At 38.5% G+C, this 17,055-nt stretch overlaps 1 protein-coding gene across 6 annotated transcripts in view; it reads right to left on the reverse strand.

The window, feature by feature from the left end:
- LOC141805086 (E3 ubiquitin-protein ligase NEDD4-like) overlaps positions 1 to 12,755 on the reverse strand; it is a 58,799-nt gene extending 46,044 nt beyond the window's left edge. For 2 of the 6 annotated variants that reach the window (XM_074689802.1, XM_074689800.1), the window contains exons 1-3: positions 12,399 to 12,754; positions 8,706 to 8,779; positions 1,195 to 1,276 (exon numbers count right to left, since the gene is read on the reverse strand). In XM_074689802.1, the coding sequence (XP_074545903.1) occupies positions 1,195 to 1,276; positions 8,706 to 8,779; positions 12,399 to 12,443 (201 nt within the window). In that variant the 5' untranslated portion in view covers positions 12,444 to 12,754. Of the gene's footprint in view, positions 1 to 1,182; positions 1,277 to 8,705; positions 8,780 to 12,398 lie in introns of all 6 variants that reach the window. The other 4 variants (XM_074689801.1, XM_074689799.1, XM_074689797.1 and 1 more) reach the window with 3 other exon arrangements.
- Between the last annotated feature and the right edge of the window lie 4,300 nt (positions 12,756 to 17,055).

A 17,055-nucleotide genomic window follows, 5' to 3' on the forward strand; every position in this document is an offset into this window, starting at 1 on the left:
TGTCAATGAAAGCCTTAATTTCACAGGTCACTCTGATTAATAAACACTTAACAAGATTTTACAGCGGTGATAAATTAACATGTCTGTTAAAACAACTGCTGACAGACTAGAATTACAAATGAACCCAGCGCACTTTGACAAAAAGCCAATTTATAGCCAGAATATGTCCAGTCTTCCCTGAAGAAATGAAGGAAGAATACAGAGGAATAAAAATAGCAGGAAGGCCTCAAGTACCTCCAAGACTCTGACGTTAGTTTCTCTCATATTTGCCTTCGTTTTTATGCCACTGTGCCTACAGCTAGTCTCTTAGCATTCACAACAAAGATTCCTTCAAAGGTGTCCCACTTAAAGACACACAGCCCATAGAGAAGCAGTGATGCTTCTTTCTTTGCTGCTCCACATAGCAGTGCATTGTCAGCTATTTTTATCCAATAAGGCAAGCATGGCCACTGGCAGCATATGTCTGCCTGTGTGGAGGCCTGAGCTGCTTTGACTCCTGCAGAGGTCTGGCTGACAAGTAACCAACCTCAACCGGCACGAAAGGTGAGAGAAATGGAAGAATTTGGAGCTGCTTGGATTTTCACATCCTCAAGTCAACAGACGAGTAATGCAGAATATCATTACATTTTTCTGCATCATGAGTGAGGATTCATTTCAACTATTTAGCAGCAATGTCAGCAGTGAATGTGAATATTATTTTCAAAAGCACAGCCCACATTCACATATAAAGATATCCTCTTAAAGGAGTCTACAATTATACCAAGTAATAGCTCCCCCTGCTGTGAACAGACGTTCTCCTTAAAATAGGCCACTGGGGGAAAAGACCTCTTCCAGCGTATCCCTCCTCGCTTTCCTGAGCAGGAAAGGAGCCTTCTGGTGACTTCCTGTGTTTTCCAAGATTGTGCTATTACCCTGATTTGAAGGAAATGTGCTGCTATTGTTGGGGGCAGCATTAACGGGAAGATTTGGTGATGTAAAACATGTGGTATAAAAGGGAAGAGAACAAAGCCACGTTTAAAAGACTTTACAGTTTGAGTGTGGAGCAGGTGTGGGAGGAGATTACAGTAACGGGATTGGCTGGTCTTCTACGACAGACAAACATGAGGAAGAGTCCATGGGGTTGGAAAGTACAAGCTTAAAGGATAGTAGGCTTAAAATGTGTGTAACAAAATCTCTTCTTACCTTACGACCTACCTTTTTAATAGTTTTTGTTTGGACTAAGGCAAGTTCTCTGTTTTCATCTGCAACATAGAGCGATAGTTTGACGTAGGGATCGCTGTAGAGAGAAAGCAGAAAGATTATTTTTTTAAAAATAGGGACAAAAAATACAGCTAAACTTTTCAGAGTTCCAAAATTTAACAAACTGAGTGAATTCACAAGTGCAAATCTTCACTTTATTTTCCTGTAAAAACTTTGGCAATAAATGGTTTGTATCGGAAAGCATTTACTTGGACAAGCAAAAGCATCACCCCAACTTCAAAGCATTTTTCGGAGACACATTCATTCCCTTAAAGACACTAAGAGATCCCCATCCTCTGACATCACATTAACTATTTGCTCAGCTGCAGGTGCTCATATACTCGACTAAACTGCCTCTTTCCAGACCTGAAACCTGAGCCCTCACAAACAACCCCACAGGGGAAAAAAACGCTTACATTCAGGTATTATGAGATAAGGCTATAATATCTTATTGACAGAGCACAGCGCTAAAAATAGAAACTGCAAAACATTTTCATGATACCAGTGTAAATAGTAAGCAGGCTGACTGTGCTATTTAAAAACAGCCAATTGCTTTATTTGAAGGTGCTGACGGGGTAGAAATCTCCAGTAGGTTCCAGGGAGAGGAGCAGGCGTGCTATTCACCGGCCAGACCAGTTTACTCTGCTGAGCTCAGTCCCAACAGGTAGCCTGAAGTAGAGTTTTAGGTTAAAATCCTACAAAATCCTGAAAAACTTCACAAGACTATGTGTGGCCAAAGAGCACTTTTTTTTTCTCAGCACATTCCGGAGGTTAAATGTAAAATTCAATACATAGCATGGCTAAAATAGTTGTATGGTTGTGCATCCTAATAACTGAAAAAAAAAAAACAAATTAAAAACCCAACAAGTGAGAAGGGTTGAAATTAAAAAAAGCGAAAAAAATAAAAAATATAAAAAAACCTCTCTTTGCTTCTACTTCCAAAAGAAATTCAAATAGTGGGACTTGATCACATGACTGTCTTAGTGTACACTTGCTGCTTATCCCCAATCAGCCACACAATTATTAGAAAAGCAACTGCCACACACCCTTACACTCCACGTGCACACAAATTCACTCACTCAAACAACGACATAATCTACTCTCATCTACTCTTAAAAATCCAACCAATCAGTTTTTTTTCTGAACTCGCTGTTGGTATGACTCTTGTATCATTGTTCTGACTGTATCTTGTCCTGCATTAAAAATTATACTAATACTAATACTACTACTAATAGTCAGAGCGGTAGAGCTAAAGCCGAAAATGAAAAGGAAAATGTAAAACTGGAGTCTCTACTCTGTATCTGAAACACTATTGTCAACATATAACATATTGTTGATTATCCAACACAGTAATAAACATTTTTAGATTAAAAGAGATTTTCTGACAACAGACTGTAAAGATGTAATTTCCAGGCCAATGGTAGACGGCCATATTTGAAATTTCAAACTCCAACAAGACTTTTTCAAGTTAGGTAAAGGTAAAGAGGCTGGATTTTAGCCTCTTTATAGACAGCTACAGGGTTCTCACCTGTCATGCAAATCAGACCTGGCCTTCTATGGGCAAAACTCATAATTTAACTTCAGAAATAACAAATTAAAATTTCTGGTTTAAAAGTGGTTGAAATGGACATTTAGATCTTAATTTAACCTGTTTTACCACTGAAACCTCAGTTAATGCTCACTTTCAACATGATTGGCTCCTGGATTAGTCAGCAGTTTTTTCTAGAGATGGACCGATACCGGTACCAATTATTAGTAAGCAAGGAGATTGATAACCGATATTTGAAGCCGATATTCATTTGCAGTCAAAGTGAAAATATCAGCGTAAAAAATTTTGAATACAAACCTTCAACACTTAACTGCAATCAAATGCCTTCAAGCATATGTTTATTAAACAGCTCCCAGGCTTAGCAGTATGTTTTATAAAGTTAAATCAAAACTTAAAAAAATAAATGACTTAAGTTTCCTACAGTAAATAAAGTTTTTAAAAATGTCTATGTAACTGCAATAAAACTGGACAGAATTGAGTTTGTGCTGCTTTTTACAGGCATGTAATGCAGTTGAATTAATCTTCTGTTTGGTTTTACATGACTGATTTTAAATGTTTTGACCATCTAGGGCTTCCATAGCGTAGACAGGGAGAAAATCTGTGCAGAGAAGCATCAGAGCCAAAACAACACAGTCTTATATGGGTTTCATATCGGCCGTCAGATTTTGAAAAAGGCCAATGCCAATATGCCCCAAAATGACAAATATTGGCCCAGATAATCGGTCTATCCGTAGTTTTTTCCATGTCAGACACCCTTTAACTAACTACATGGGCAATTATCTGACCAATGATGGACCTCAGACAATATGTATGAGGATACAGAAGTTAAAATTAAATAATTGTGCATTGTTATAATTACAGCTCTACTGATTTTAAAATCTAAGGAAACATAGTGACATTTTCTAATATCATTAAAAATGAGGATGTACATCATTCATTTTTTAAAGAACATTCAGTTCACTACAAAACATGTTGAAGGAAGGATCCTTGAACATAATTCTGCACGGCACTTAAAACAGGGAAAAAAAACACAGCACTACAGAGACCGACTGAATGGGTATATTAAGAAGGATGAGAGCAGAGGACAGACTGTGCTCAAGTACTTCAGTGGAGACGAGTGGATGGGAAACTCCAAATATAAGAGGTCTGACCTGAACACGCTGCATCACACTGACTGCACATCTTCTGTACTTATCACACAAACCTCCAAACCACTGAATTTTGTCCCAACACCATCTGAGAATAAAGAGCTTAGCATGTTTGCTTGAGATACCTTTGACAATTAATCACTGATCCCAGGAGTCGTTTATCAATTTTCTGTCAGCAGAGCGATCAATAATCTAATGTAAGAGAAGCCGATATTTCCCTTGGAGCTTCAACGTGACCTGAAATAACTCCAATCAATGTATACACATCTAATGTAACAGATGGCGTGTTGCTCTCATGTGGAAGTAAAACAGCAAGACGCACTGGTAGGAAGCTTTCAACCTGCCCCTGTGACAACACAGGAGTTCAAAGCAGTCCTTTCACCCTGGGTGGGTCTCCAGCAGAGACATTAGTTTTCCGTGTAGCAAATGACAATCTGATTGCTGTGACTAGCCTCATCACACAAGGTTAGAAATTCAATTCGATTCACGTTTTAAAGCATCTATCAATGTGTTTTAAATCTGATTTACCATAATTAGTTTCCATGGATTTTTTTTTATCATCCAAAATTGATATGAGGAGCAATCTAATTCCAGTTTGGATATGGCCAAAATTAGATTCAGCCTGCCAGCTGGAGCTCAGCCTCACATTGATTTTACGGGAAGCAGTTGAGAGGGTGCAGAGGAAAAAGCCAAGAGGAGTAGGAAATATTTTAGAAATGAGCTGCAGACAACCCTAAGCACGACACTGCCGTTGCTTGATTGCTAATTAAGGTCTCCGGGAACCCCACAGTGTCTAATTGCGTGTTTGCGTGGTTCTGTGATGTGCTGTGTGACCAAACAAAAACAATAGGTCTACTGTATCTGTGGCTGCTCTGAGACTCCTTCTTGTCTCCTTCCTTCTATCAACAAAAACCCCGCTGAGGGAGACGGCTACTTCAGGGCAGCGCTGGGAGAAGAAAGCTAGCATGTGCTGCTAGCGTATAATGGCAGCACTGTGAGACTGTTGTTCCTTGAGTTTCAATCCCTACCTCAAAAGAAAAACAAAAACATAACCTGGAGGGGGTTTATGTAATCCAGAATAACAGCAGAAAACAATAGAACAGAGTATCTGTTTGAGTGGATACAGCAGCAACAGGAGCAGATTTGGAGTGAAAACAAGACAAGAACAAGCCAGCTCTGTTTGAGCATCTTATGAGGTGACAGACTGCCAAGTCAGCACTGTCTCCTCCTGTGGTAGCTCGCCACACACCCAGGCCTCATTCAGTTCTTCATTACAGTTCAGATTCCTCCCGAGCCAGCCCGGGCCGACCTGCCAGCAGGACATCAGGATGCTAAAACATGCACTCTGGCATGTGAGTGGCATTCACACAGCGCTCAACATGCCAGGCCCTTCCTCTGACAATGTCGGCTTTCTCATCCTTCAGATACAATGCATGACTATAAGAGACAGTAAGGGCAGTGTCTGAATGTAGATGAGGCTGATATTAGTCATCCAGTGAGTCCAACAAGATAACAATAAAAGAATGTAGTCTGAAAAGGATTTCCTCTTAACTGCAGCGAGGACCGGCTCATGACATTCTGTATCACTCTATATGGATGAAGCTTTTTTTATTATCCATAATAAAATTGGACCTTTATGCTTTTGTTAAGTGTCTGATTATCATTCAGTTTTTGTCAAATTAAAGGCAGCTTTTAGTGAGAAGTGTGTTCTGAATGTTCCCTAGAACGACATTACTGCCATTCTGGTGAATGTAACAGCTTTAAACTATAATTTAAAGACCCTTATAGGCCAGTGAATCAACTCTACCCCCTATAAGAATTCTCTTTATGTCATGTTATTAAGGAAAATTCATGGATATGATAACTTTTGACTAAATGAAGTGAGACATAGTCTACAAAGAGTCTCTAATGAGTATTTAGAGTCCCTGTGAGGACTTTCTGAGGGATCATGAAAAACTCCCACTTCCCAATATAATTGCCTGATTGTACTCTATAACTGACATGAAATTATCAGTGCCAAAATGGGTTATTTTAAATGCTATTTTCACTGTCCCAGTCTGCGTCATCTAGGACTGGATTGATTTGTGGCAAATAAGAGTCCCTTTGACGACACTATGCCAATCAACCAAGTTTATCAGTGTAGTAGAAGCATTTTATCATAAAGGAGGACACTAGAGCTGAACTGCAAGAAAGAAAGTTTAACAGGGGTTAAGTTGTTTGTGATGATGTTCATTCCAACCCACAGTCAGCAGTTATCCTGCAGAGGTCTGTTCAAAATTGAGAGTCTATCAATAAAATGAAGAGTGAGGTATCGTTAGCTCTGCTCAGTGAGGCTGGAGTTTGAAGATGAGCACTGGGAGGACATAACCAGGATTCACTAATGTTACACATTACAGACACATCTTAAGACATTTGCACACTGAGTCTGTTTTTTTTGCCATTCAAAATTAATGCACACCAAAAACAGAAGTTATATCTAATTCTATGTCAATAATGTTTTAACACTGACACTGAAACTTCCATCCAACTTTTTTTTTAAGAACAGGTTCAGTTTTCTGTGAAGCCAAAGGCTACTTGCAATGTCATCATTTAATTTAGCTGTCAGATTAAATTAGCAATAGCAAAATGTCCAGTGAGATGAGCTACATTTTTTGTCATTTTGGCTATGTTTGGACAATGAATGAGGACTTGTTTGGGTTCAGGTGTGTGCGTGCCCAAAGGCCTTTACAGCACCAGGCTGTTATAGTGCTAAATATAGCCTGAGACCAAAATACAGTCCAAACTAGCTGAGTTGTCAAAGTTGTCATTAGGGATGGGTATCTTTCACATTTGAAACCATACGGTACCGATGCCCGATGCCTGGCAATTGGTACCGGTACTCAACGGTACCACTTTTCAGTACTTTTTTAGTTTATGTGGTAAAAAATATCAATTTGTTAATAAAATAAAATTAATAAAATATATATATTTTTCAATTCAACATGCTAATTCTTCCATATATAACCTTGCAATGCTGTGTTCATGTCCAGCAAGGAAAACCGTCTACTCTTCCACTCCCTTACAACCACAAAGATGCATTTAGGTACCTAAACTTGGTACCTTTTGATTTCACATAAATTGGTGCCTGGTACTTTTGACAGCATTTGGTCGGTACCTATAAAAGTACCTAATTCAGTACCCATCCCTAGTTGTCATGTTGCAAGCAATAGCTCTACATAAGTAAAAGTAAATAAAGTCGCGTTGAAAATAAGATCTGCTCTCCATTTATTTGGTTCAAAACAAATGCACGCCTTGGCAAAAGTCATGTCCTCACATCAGTGGGTGCTAGTGCTCCTGGGATATGGAGCACTAGCAGCTAGTCCTTACAACTTCTTTCAATTAGTCATTAAAAAAAACAAGCAGTAACACTGGAAATCAATTCTTTTACACTGCTCAAAAACAGCTGTCTACACAGTAGGTCATGCCAACTCCACCGTTACATCTAAAACTAGTATCCACTGTTTCTGAGACGAAAGAAAGAACAGACCTTGGTTAAATTATAATGCTATATTGATTTTAGGTATAGTATTTAAAAATAGTTTAACACCAAAAAAAAATATTTCTATGAGGCTTAGCGGGGGAAAAATGTGAAAGTTGTCTCCTGCTGTGCATGTTCATACAGGGACGGTCCACAAGTTTTATTTTTAATGTGAGAAAACATATGTTGCTGTTGAGAAAGATTATAAGATATCTCATCTTTGCTGTTTTTAAAAAAGGAATTAATTCATGTTCTCTCAACTGCACATCTGGGTGAGTGGAACAATCTCAGTGTAAAAGCAATGCCCAGTTAGTCCAGTTAAAACAAATCTGCATCAGATTCTCACATTTAACCTTAAGTCATTGCAAATAATATCTGTGACTCTGATGGTTTAGTGTGGTTTTTTTTTTTTTTTCAGAAAAATCAATTTTCCATTCCCCACATGAACAAAAGGATTTTGATAAGGATTCAGCAGTGACTGATTGTCACTTAGTGAGATATCAATCGATCACAGTGTTCTAGCGCTGCAGTCTGCAACCTGCAACCTGCAGGTACAGTGAGAAGAATGTAATTAAAAGTCAGCAGGCAAAAGTCAAAGGGCTAAAGAGAGCAGGAAAAATGACTTAATACAGACTTCAACCATGAGTCCTCAGAGGTATATTATGCAACATCACATGAAAGTTGAACCAAAAGTAGGTTAAGCTTCCTCACAGAATTACACACGGGAAGGGAAGTCAGTTTAAAAAAAGTTCTCTTGACATTTCAAGATAGTCGACTGTATCTTCTTCCATGTGAGAAAGGTTGTAGTGTGTATCATTTTTATCTGGAAACACTGAGATAGAGGTGGGTTATAAATAAGACAGGATAAGAGGAAGGGTAATCATTAATTGACACTTAGAGTTCACCACTATGTGAGAGAAAAGCATGCAGAACAGACAGAAGAAGCCCGTAGAATCCAGGAGCAGGATGCAACATGCAAAAACATATTTACAGGTTATATACTCTCTTATATGTTTGGCTGTTCTCATGTAAACATCCCTCAAGTCTCTTTACTGAAGGTTTGAGGTCACTGTTCAAATATTTTCTTACACAACAATGATACAAGTGACAACACATTCATGATGTCAGAGCAGACACGTCGTCCAGGCCTTTAAATCGAAGCAGGACTGATAACAGTGACGTAACACTAGAAGTACTGAAAAACACCTCAAATGTCAGAAATAGCTTCTGGTGCTTTCTGTGTGGTGCTCACCTTGCTCCAATGATGTCTTTCTTCGCCAAATCAATTCCTGCAATGACCTTAACCCGCAGCACTCTCGTTTCATGCTGCAGAAAAAAGGAAAAACAGATCAAAACATTGAATAAAGCAGAAGTGTGAATAATCTTAAAAGCAGCAGGCCTGCATTTTTAAGTCAATAACCCTGACTTAGATATAATAGATCAGGTGTATCTGAGAGCTCTAGTCATTTCTGGATTTTTATCCTTTCAGACGTTTCCTCTTTCTACTTGCACCTTGGAAGTAGACAAACTTGTGCCAGAATCTTACGATCCACTTGACATGTTTAGAACGTGGCAGATATGGCATAACCTTTATTAGAATATGACAGGTGAGCCATGGAGAAGGTTCAATAACATTCTTTTAAAATTACTTAAGACTGCAAGATGACAAGAATTTCAATATATGTTCATGATGCAGGATTTATAGTGCAATATATTTCTATATGTTACGTTGCAGAATTAAACAAAAAAGTCCTGAATTGTACCCAGCTTACAATACTTCTGTCTTAGGTTGGTGAAGTTTTGTTTTTAAGGTGTCTTTGTGCACCTATTTCTTTTGGTAAAAGTTTCTGTTTTACATTTTGCATGAGAATTGGAATACCTGAATATCGACAAAAGCATGACATTGGTGTTTGGGATTTTAAAGTGATACTCCAGGATGGAACAAGTTGGGTCCTATCACAAGGTTTAGGGCAGAAATTACCCCTACAGCAGTGTTTTTGTGCAGCAGAAGCCCAGAGCTCTCACACCAAACACCCCCTCCCTGCTCCTCTGCCGGTTTCCTCTGCACTCAGACGGGGCCATATATTACTTGACCAAAAACACAAATAAAGGGACTCCCACCAAAAAACTCTCGTATTGGTCTGCATTCACGCTTTATTCAGAGAATTTTCAGCGCGTTACTTTCACACAAAAACACCGCTAAATAAGGCTCTAGTTCTCATTGTGTCTCTTCGTCCTGGCAGATTACCTGCGTTCGTTTATATCCGGCATGCCGGTTTATCTAGTGCTGTTCTACGACACGATGAGAACTAGAGCCTTATTTAGCGGTGTTTTTGTGTGAAAGTAACGCGCTGAAAATTTTCTAAATAAAGCGTGAATGCAACCGATATCAGATTTTTTCGTTGGGAGTCCGTTTATTTGTGTTTTTGGTCAAGTAAAAATTGGCCCCATCTGAGTGCAGAGGATACCGGCAGACGAGCAGGGAGGGAGTCTTTGGTGTGAGTGCCCTGGGCTTCTGCTGCACAAAAACACTGCTGTAGGGGTAATTTCTGCCCTAAACCTTGTGATAGGACCCAACTTGTTCCATCCCGGTGTATCACTTTAACGTAGCATTGAAAGGAGTTCCTGCCCCAAGAGGTTGCAGCAGTGCCTTTAACTGAACTGTGGCCAATGGAGATTTGTGGCATGTGCCATAAGTTCAGTAACCCAACATCACAGAAACCTTTGCCTTGAGGAAATGTTTTGAATCTTGCTAGGAACATGAAGTTGACCATTTTTTACCAGCAGATTTATATCTGGCAAAGTCACTGGGCTGCGTACAATGAGATTGCATCCTTTCTGCCATGGCTAAAATACTTTTTATGAACATTTTTCTTTATTTACCTCACAATGTTGCTCTTTTGTTACCAATAAAGCCAAAAATGTATAATGCCATATTGGTGGTAAACTCCTAAAAGTAAGACACGTGCATCCAAAATGGCACACCACTTGCCACACTACATACCACTTACTTACAGACATGTATGAGGTATGGCATGCAAACAGCTATTTTGTTCAAATTTGTGGTCACTCAAACTTAAAATGTAAACTTTGGCCTCAAAGTCTTTACAGATGCTGCTAGTCTTCCCTCTCATTTTACCCCCTCATTTCCTTCCTCTTTTGCCACCCTAAAAAGAAAACATGCCTGAAGCTCACAAACATGTTCAGTGCTTTTGGAACAAAATAGTATCTCAAAAGCTTAGTATTATGACACTAAAGCGTATCAATGCTTTTAAATCGAACTTGCCACACTATGTCAGGCATCCTATTCCTTCATCACCTCCAGAAAGTGTAGTTCAGTCAAATCATTGCGTTGCAATTCACAGATTGTTTTCTCTGCATCAGTGCCACCACAAATGAGGTCTCAAAACTAGTCAAACTAAATGTGTTTCTGAGCAGGGATTATGACATTCCAGCAGAGCTTTGACTCATAGTCTATCACAACTTTGCATTTGACACGTGGTAGAGAATGCAGCAAAGGAGAGAGCTAGGGAAGGAGTTCAGGCCAAGCCAGTTGTTACCTCAGGCCGTGGCTTTTTGCTCTGAGGGTGTAGCATTACTGAGCGTTTACCTCCTCGTTACGGTAAGTTTGTGTCCCATGGAATGTGAACCCTCAGTTGTCCACACAAACTTAAACTCCTGCTTGTTATTTCATGTCTAGGTAACACTGTGAAGCCAAACCTAGCCATTTCTTTTCAAAGTGTCCTGTGTTGCAGTGTGTTGAAAGGTGTTACAGGCATATATCCCCTGGAAAAACTAGATGAGATTAGGAAGGGGCCCACAAAGCTATGAAAGGGGTGAGAATTGTGTAAAGAAAACACTGGCCGAGGCAGACAACTCAAAGTTATCATTATATTTCAGATATTCATAGTTATCCCAGTATATTTTGGTTGAACACTGTTGTCAAACACAAAACCCTCGATGCATGCAAAACTAATTCAAAAATACAAATTGTAAATCTCCCCTCCATCTTGGTATCACAGTGACAGTTTGGCCTGCTCATTAAAGCACTTGGCAAACTCAACAGCTACGCACAGTCACGCCTCTATTTTTCCCTGAGAGCCATGAATGAACAAATGACGGATTATTTTTAGTCCTTCATATGGATCACAGAAAAACACCGAGCCTTACCTATTTCTGAAAGCATTAGTAATGCCTGATGGGTAGTTGGCGAATGTGACAGCTGCTCGGTTAGAAAATTATTGTGTTTGTCACTCGGCAGTGTCCTCATGTTTGACTCGTGACTATCCTGCAGCCACGCAGACCAACCTTAGCATTGTAGCTTTAGTTTTTAAGATGAAAAGACGCACAAAACACATCTTTTGAACTAATTTAATGGCAAGAAAAACAATAATGAGATGAGTTGTTGTCGTCTGAGACAGTGGCTTGCTTAACTTACCATACCTTCCTCCACTGAAGGAATTTGCTCATTTCTCCGATAAATTACACATTTTTAATATGTTTAACGCCCCTTAAGTATTTTCATATTTGAGCCTTTACATTTAAGTTTAATGATATGTATGTAAATCGTGCACATGGACAGTAAAGTTAAACTGCAGATCAATTCATCGAATGTGTTAACCTGTCCAATATCGCCAATGCGATTCTGATGTTGCGTTAAATTACATTACATGATGTAGCTATTTTGACACAGCCTACAAAGGAAACCGAGGCTTTATTTCAAATTCTCTAAGAAAAAGGAAGTTAGTTGTTCATTTCGGGTGAATAACAATGGACACGCAGACATCGGTGCCAGAAATTGACAGCTGAACACTACTATGGTATGCAGCCTTATTAGCTTCGGCTAGCGTTATAGTTAGCTCCCTAAGCCTCCTGGGAGTGACACATATTTTTGACCACTGAACACACACAAACAACCCAAATTTTATTTAAAAAATAAGCTTACCTCATCTTCAGAAAGTCCGTATATTGGCTCGTAAGTCGCAGCCATATAGCCCGATATACACACAAGACCAGCCGTCTGGTGAAGCTAGCGCGCTAGCTTGAACAATAAAGTCCCACTTTCCTTTCTCTGCCGTCAAGTCCGCGGTGAGTCCGAATCCTTTGCTGGGGACAGAGGGCAGGGTTTGCAGCACCAGTTAATGTTATCCTCCCCCGAGTGGTTAACCCAAGAGACAGCTATGACATAAAAAAAAAATCACAAACTATGCCCAAAATGTTTCAACTGATACAGGTCGCTTTGTCAACTCCGAGTTTATCCTCGAAACGTTTTGACACTAGACTTCCTTCTAAAAGCTCAGCCAATCGTGTACCGATTAGACATGATTGCTCTACGTGTAAACCAATCAGATGTGTTTTATGCTTCCCCCAAGCTGCGCAACAGCCAATAGAACAACTAGAGGGCGTGGCATTCGGGTGTGTCGTCTGAGTGAGCTTTCTCTCCTTATTTCACGATGTAAGGGTCTGTGTCTGGTAAAGCGGCTAGGGTGGACAATTTCACGATATTTTAGAATTTATTTTGAATGTTTTAATATTGTAGCTTCTACCTTGATAGTCTGATAAAGGTGGTAATTTTCGCTGCTCGCTCTCACCCAGTTATGAGCGCGTTCATGCCAGAGGCGGGGCTTTTAAAGCCCAGCCAATCACAGGCTACATGTGCAGTAAAAAACATAACAGATTAGAACGAACTACTGATCCGCATCACGAATTTAGGTCAAGGCAGAAGTAAGAGGAATCACCGTGGGAAATTCCGTCCAAAATATACTTCATATTAATATTTACAAAATTATAAGAGACTAAAGTAGGCCATGGAAATTGGCTTGTTGTATATTTAAGAATACAAAAGTATCTGTGTTTGTTTATTTATTCATTTAACCTTAATTTAATCAAGTTGTTAACGCCAAGATTACACATCTATTTTTCCGAGACAAACCTGACCCAGGCAACCAGTAGCAAAAGAACACAAAGTTACAGACACAGAGGGGGAAAAGAAGTACAATTAATAACCACTATAATTTTAAATAAAGGTAATTCGAAAGACAGGTGAATACCAACTAAAAGCAATCAAATTGAAACGAATCTGCTTCGAGGCCTTTCATTTTAGATCTGGAGACATTTAATGACACCAGTTACTTGAGTTACAAGCTATTCTGTCGTAAATTCCAGGTTGAGGGTTCATGATACCCCAAAGCCCTTTTTCCAATTAATAAATGTAGTATATTCATTGGAAGCTTGGAACAAAGTCCCCTATATAATTTTCAAGAACCGACTCTTAAATTAGATTTTTTTCAAGACTTTTTAATGCATTTTTGATTGATTTGTTCAATAATAACAGGTGCATACCACAAGTTGGTAAAATAGTTCATGCAAAAAAGCACTGTGTTTCATGTAATTGTGTAAACATATATAGGCCACTTGAAAAGCAAAACAATTACAATTCTGATTTTATTTACTGGTAAATAATTAGTTTCTGTTATTTATATAACTCACTCATGGTTTATTTATCAGCATTTATTAGTCATTCATAGGATTACCAGGTATAGAATGTAAGTGAATGTAATAAGCAATATTGGTCCTATACTGCCATCTAGACGCTACTGCAACTAATGAATTATCCCAGACACCACGTGGAGTCTGTCCCTTTTATCTATGCTGTAACAATAGTCTGCCCTCAATTGTAAAAACAACAGGACTGTTAAAATGATTTTATCATGTTTTACTTTCATAACAATACGGTTGCATAATTGTCAAATGGCACCATGTGAAAGGTCACAACATTAAGCAAAATAAAAAAACTGAAATGGAACAAAATCCTTCCTTCATACTTGAAAGCATGTAATTTAGTAAATGTGAAATAAACAAATAATAGAGGTAATAATAAATCATATAATATAATTTTACATAAATTTTAAAAATATACACATTTTAGTTGTAGGCTACAGCAACGTATGCAAGCTTCTTATACACATAGGAGGTTTGGGAAGGGAGATAAGCAGGTAGACTGCAAATTTATTTGGAGGCTTTATATAGAATGATAATGTAAAATTCTAGATAATGTATTCTTACGGTCTAAGATTTTGATGACACTATATTTTATTTTATTTTATTTTAATTATTTTATTTCTTAAAATTGTTGTTCATTAAATTGACACTGAATATTACTCAAACACATTTCATTTGCACATTTTCAGAACACTTAAAATAAATCCAATCTTGTCCGTCATCGTTATGCAATGCACTCCAAGAAGCAATCTGAAATAGTTGCTTTGTTCTCCTTTTTAAACCTTTCTGTTTGTATTCACTTAAATATTCACGGCCAGGATCTTCTTCCTTTTTTTCCTCTCACTATCACTCTACTTGGATTGAAATGTGGAAAACAAAGCTCAAAGAATGACACTAAACAGGAAATTAAGTTGAAAACAACAATGCAACCTTTTGACTTCAGTATCCAGAGTGCATTTGACAATGATGGCAACCTGTGTGTGAAGTTATACTTCAAAATACCTAGAGTGTAAAAATATAGTGTCATTTTGGTACAGCATGCATTTAGAGGACAATGATGTTTACTTTCACTACTGATTTGTCATACTAGTTCTTAGACCAACCACTAGATGGTGCTAAGTCGCTATGTTTGCCTCTGTCTTTGTGTCTGCTTAGTCCCTGGATTCTAGATGATGAGCAGCTAGGGGATCAAATGTCACATGGACAAACTGAGGCGACATGTTACACTATTTATGGAGGTGGGTTGACCCCATGTCTTCACACTCCTGACTGATGGTTTAACCTCTTCTCTCTTCTGCAGTACCAGCATCACCAAGCAGGTCTACATAATAAATTATACTTAATCTCCGGGACTATTACCCAAACGCATTTCATACTGATAAGGAAATGATTATCTGATGATAATGATAATCGGTTCACTGGTTATTTTTCCTGTATCAGGCATCCTGTCCTTGTTTAAACGTTCTTCGGCAATCAGCATGTCTCATAATGGGACTTTTAAATCATTGTGTAGAGCAGATGGCCATATTATGTAACATTATTGCTTTTAAGTAGATCTGAGAGGGGAGGGCTGGAGATTTGCACTGCCACTGCCACTGTTGATACAAAGGCATCACTCACTTAACACTGAATTTGGGCTGTACAAAGTAGAGGAAGGAGACGGGTGTCATACACTAGGAAACCACACAATCTTTATAGCTCCCAGTAAGAGATACCTAAATGTAACAGGTCACTGCACTTCAATTATTAAAACATGTTTTATGATATTTGTTCATACCTAGAGCAAAGGAAAGTCACTAAGGTAGTTGCAGAAAAGGTCATGGTTTGTCCAGAGGACAGGTGAGAGTCAGTGCTTCTACAGAGGACACAGATTCCCAGAGGATTTCTCATCTTTAACTCTGTTATGATTATTTTCACAGCAATGAACTGCTGTACTTTTGCACGAGAAGAAATTAAAGCAGTGAATATTCTGTAGATGTTAGCTAACAGTTTTTAAAGGATCATTTTTGTGAAGTGATGTATTTTTTTCCACACAGGTGCAATGAAATGTAACTCATTGTTATCATTCTATCATTCTTCCTGTGGGGTTTTTTAATTGGTTTTAAAGCAGACTGAAATAATTGCTGATGCCTTGTAATGAGCTGCAAAAGTGAATAAAGGTTAACAAGACCATTGGAGACAAAAATAACTATTTGTGTTCTGTTACAGAGTAGGTGCCAAAACAATTCAGCGTGTAGAAGGCGCAGCCTTTATTTTATGAGATAACCATGTAATCAAGTCTGTTTATTCTACCGTACAGACAAAAAATGGATGAACTTTAATTATTATTTATTTATTTATTTATTTATTTATTTATGTCTGAAACACCTTTCTATGTACAGCATAAGGTAAGCAATGAGCCACAATGTACTGTTTTGTCCATAGAGGGTGTTTAAAGTCAACACAGGTCCAATGCATCAAATGGCAACAGTTGTGCTCAGTACTGTACATGGTCCTCTTATAAATAATTAAATATAATCAAAGTTTGGCAAAGGAGCTTGAAGAAAATTGGAACCAGCTTTTCGTGGTTTTCTCCATGGAACTTGAAAATGACCTTGTAATGTTGCACTCTTTTGCAACATATAGATTATCTGACTTTTTGACTGTAACTGTTATACACCAATCCTCTGTCTTACACTGAGGTTTTAAAAAAAGTTTAGTTGTAGTACAGTTTTTTTTTTTAATGTTACATTAGGCTGAAAAAACACTGATTGTATTAGTCTATTACTCTTATATTAAGTCCTTTATTCCAGCTGCTGTGTTTTACGTGATACATGTGTGCTATTTGGTTCATTTAGGTGATGTCATGTCAAAAATGTAATGGCCCCGACACTCCCTTCAATTTCACTTCCTGTTTTGACATTTTTTAACAACACCTTGAGGTCTTACAGTGATATCTTTTTTGTCAGGAGAGGGATTCATACCATTCTTGGAGCGCTTCCTGTATCGCTGTAAGGTCATCCGTTCTCTGATCTGTAGGAGGCCTGATGGGGACATGTGGGCGCGGCGTTTCTCCGCCCCACCTCTAATCAGGATCATGCAGCCTCTGAGAGGAGAGTGGA

The sequence above is a fragment of the Halichoeres trimaculatus genome, unplaced genomic scaffold (genome assembly GCF_033239565.1).
Source record: "Halichoeres trimaculatus isolate MK-OKI-2021-1 unplaced genomic scaffold, fHalTri1.1 fHalTri1_scaffold_16, whole genome shotgun sequence".
In the NCBI taxonomy this organism is placed as follows: Eukaryota; Metazoa; Chordata; class Actinopteri; order Labriformes; family Labridae; genus Halichoeres; species Halichoeres trimaculatus.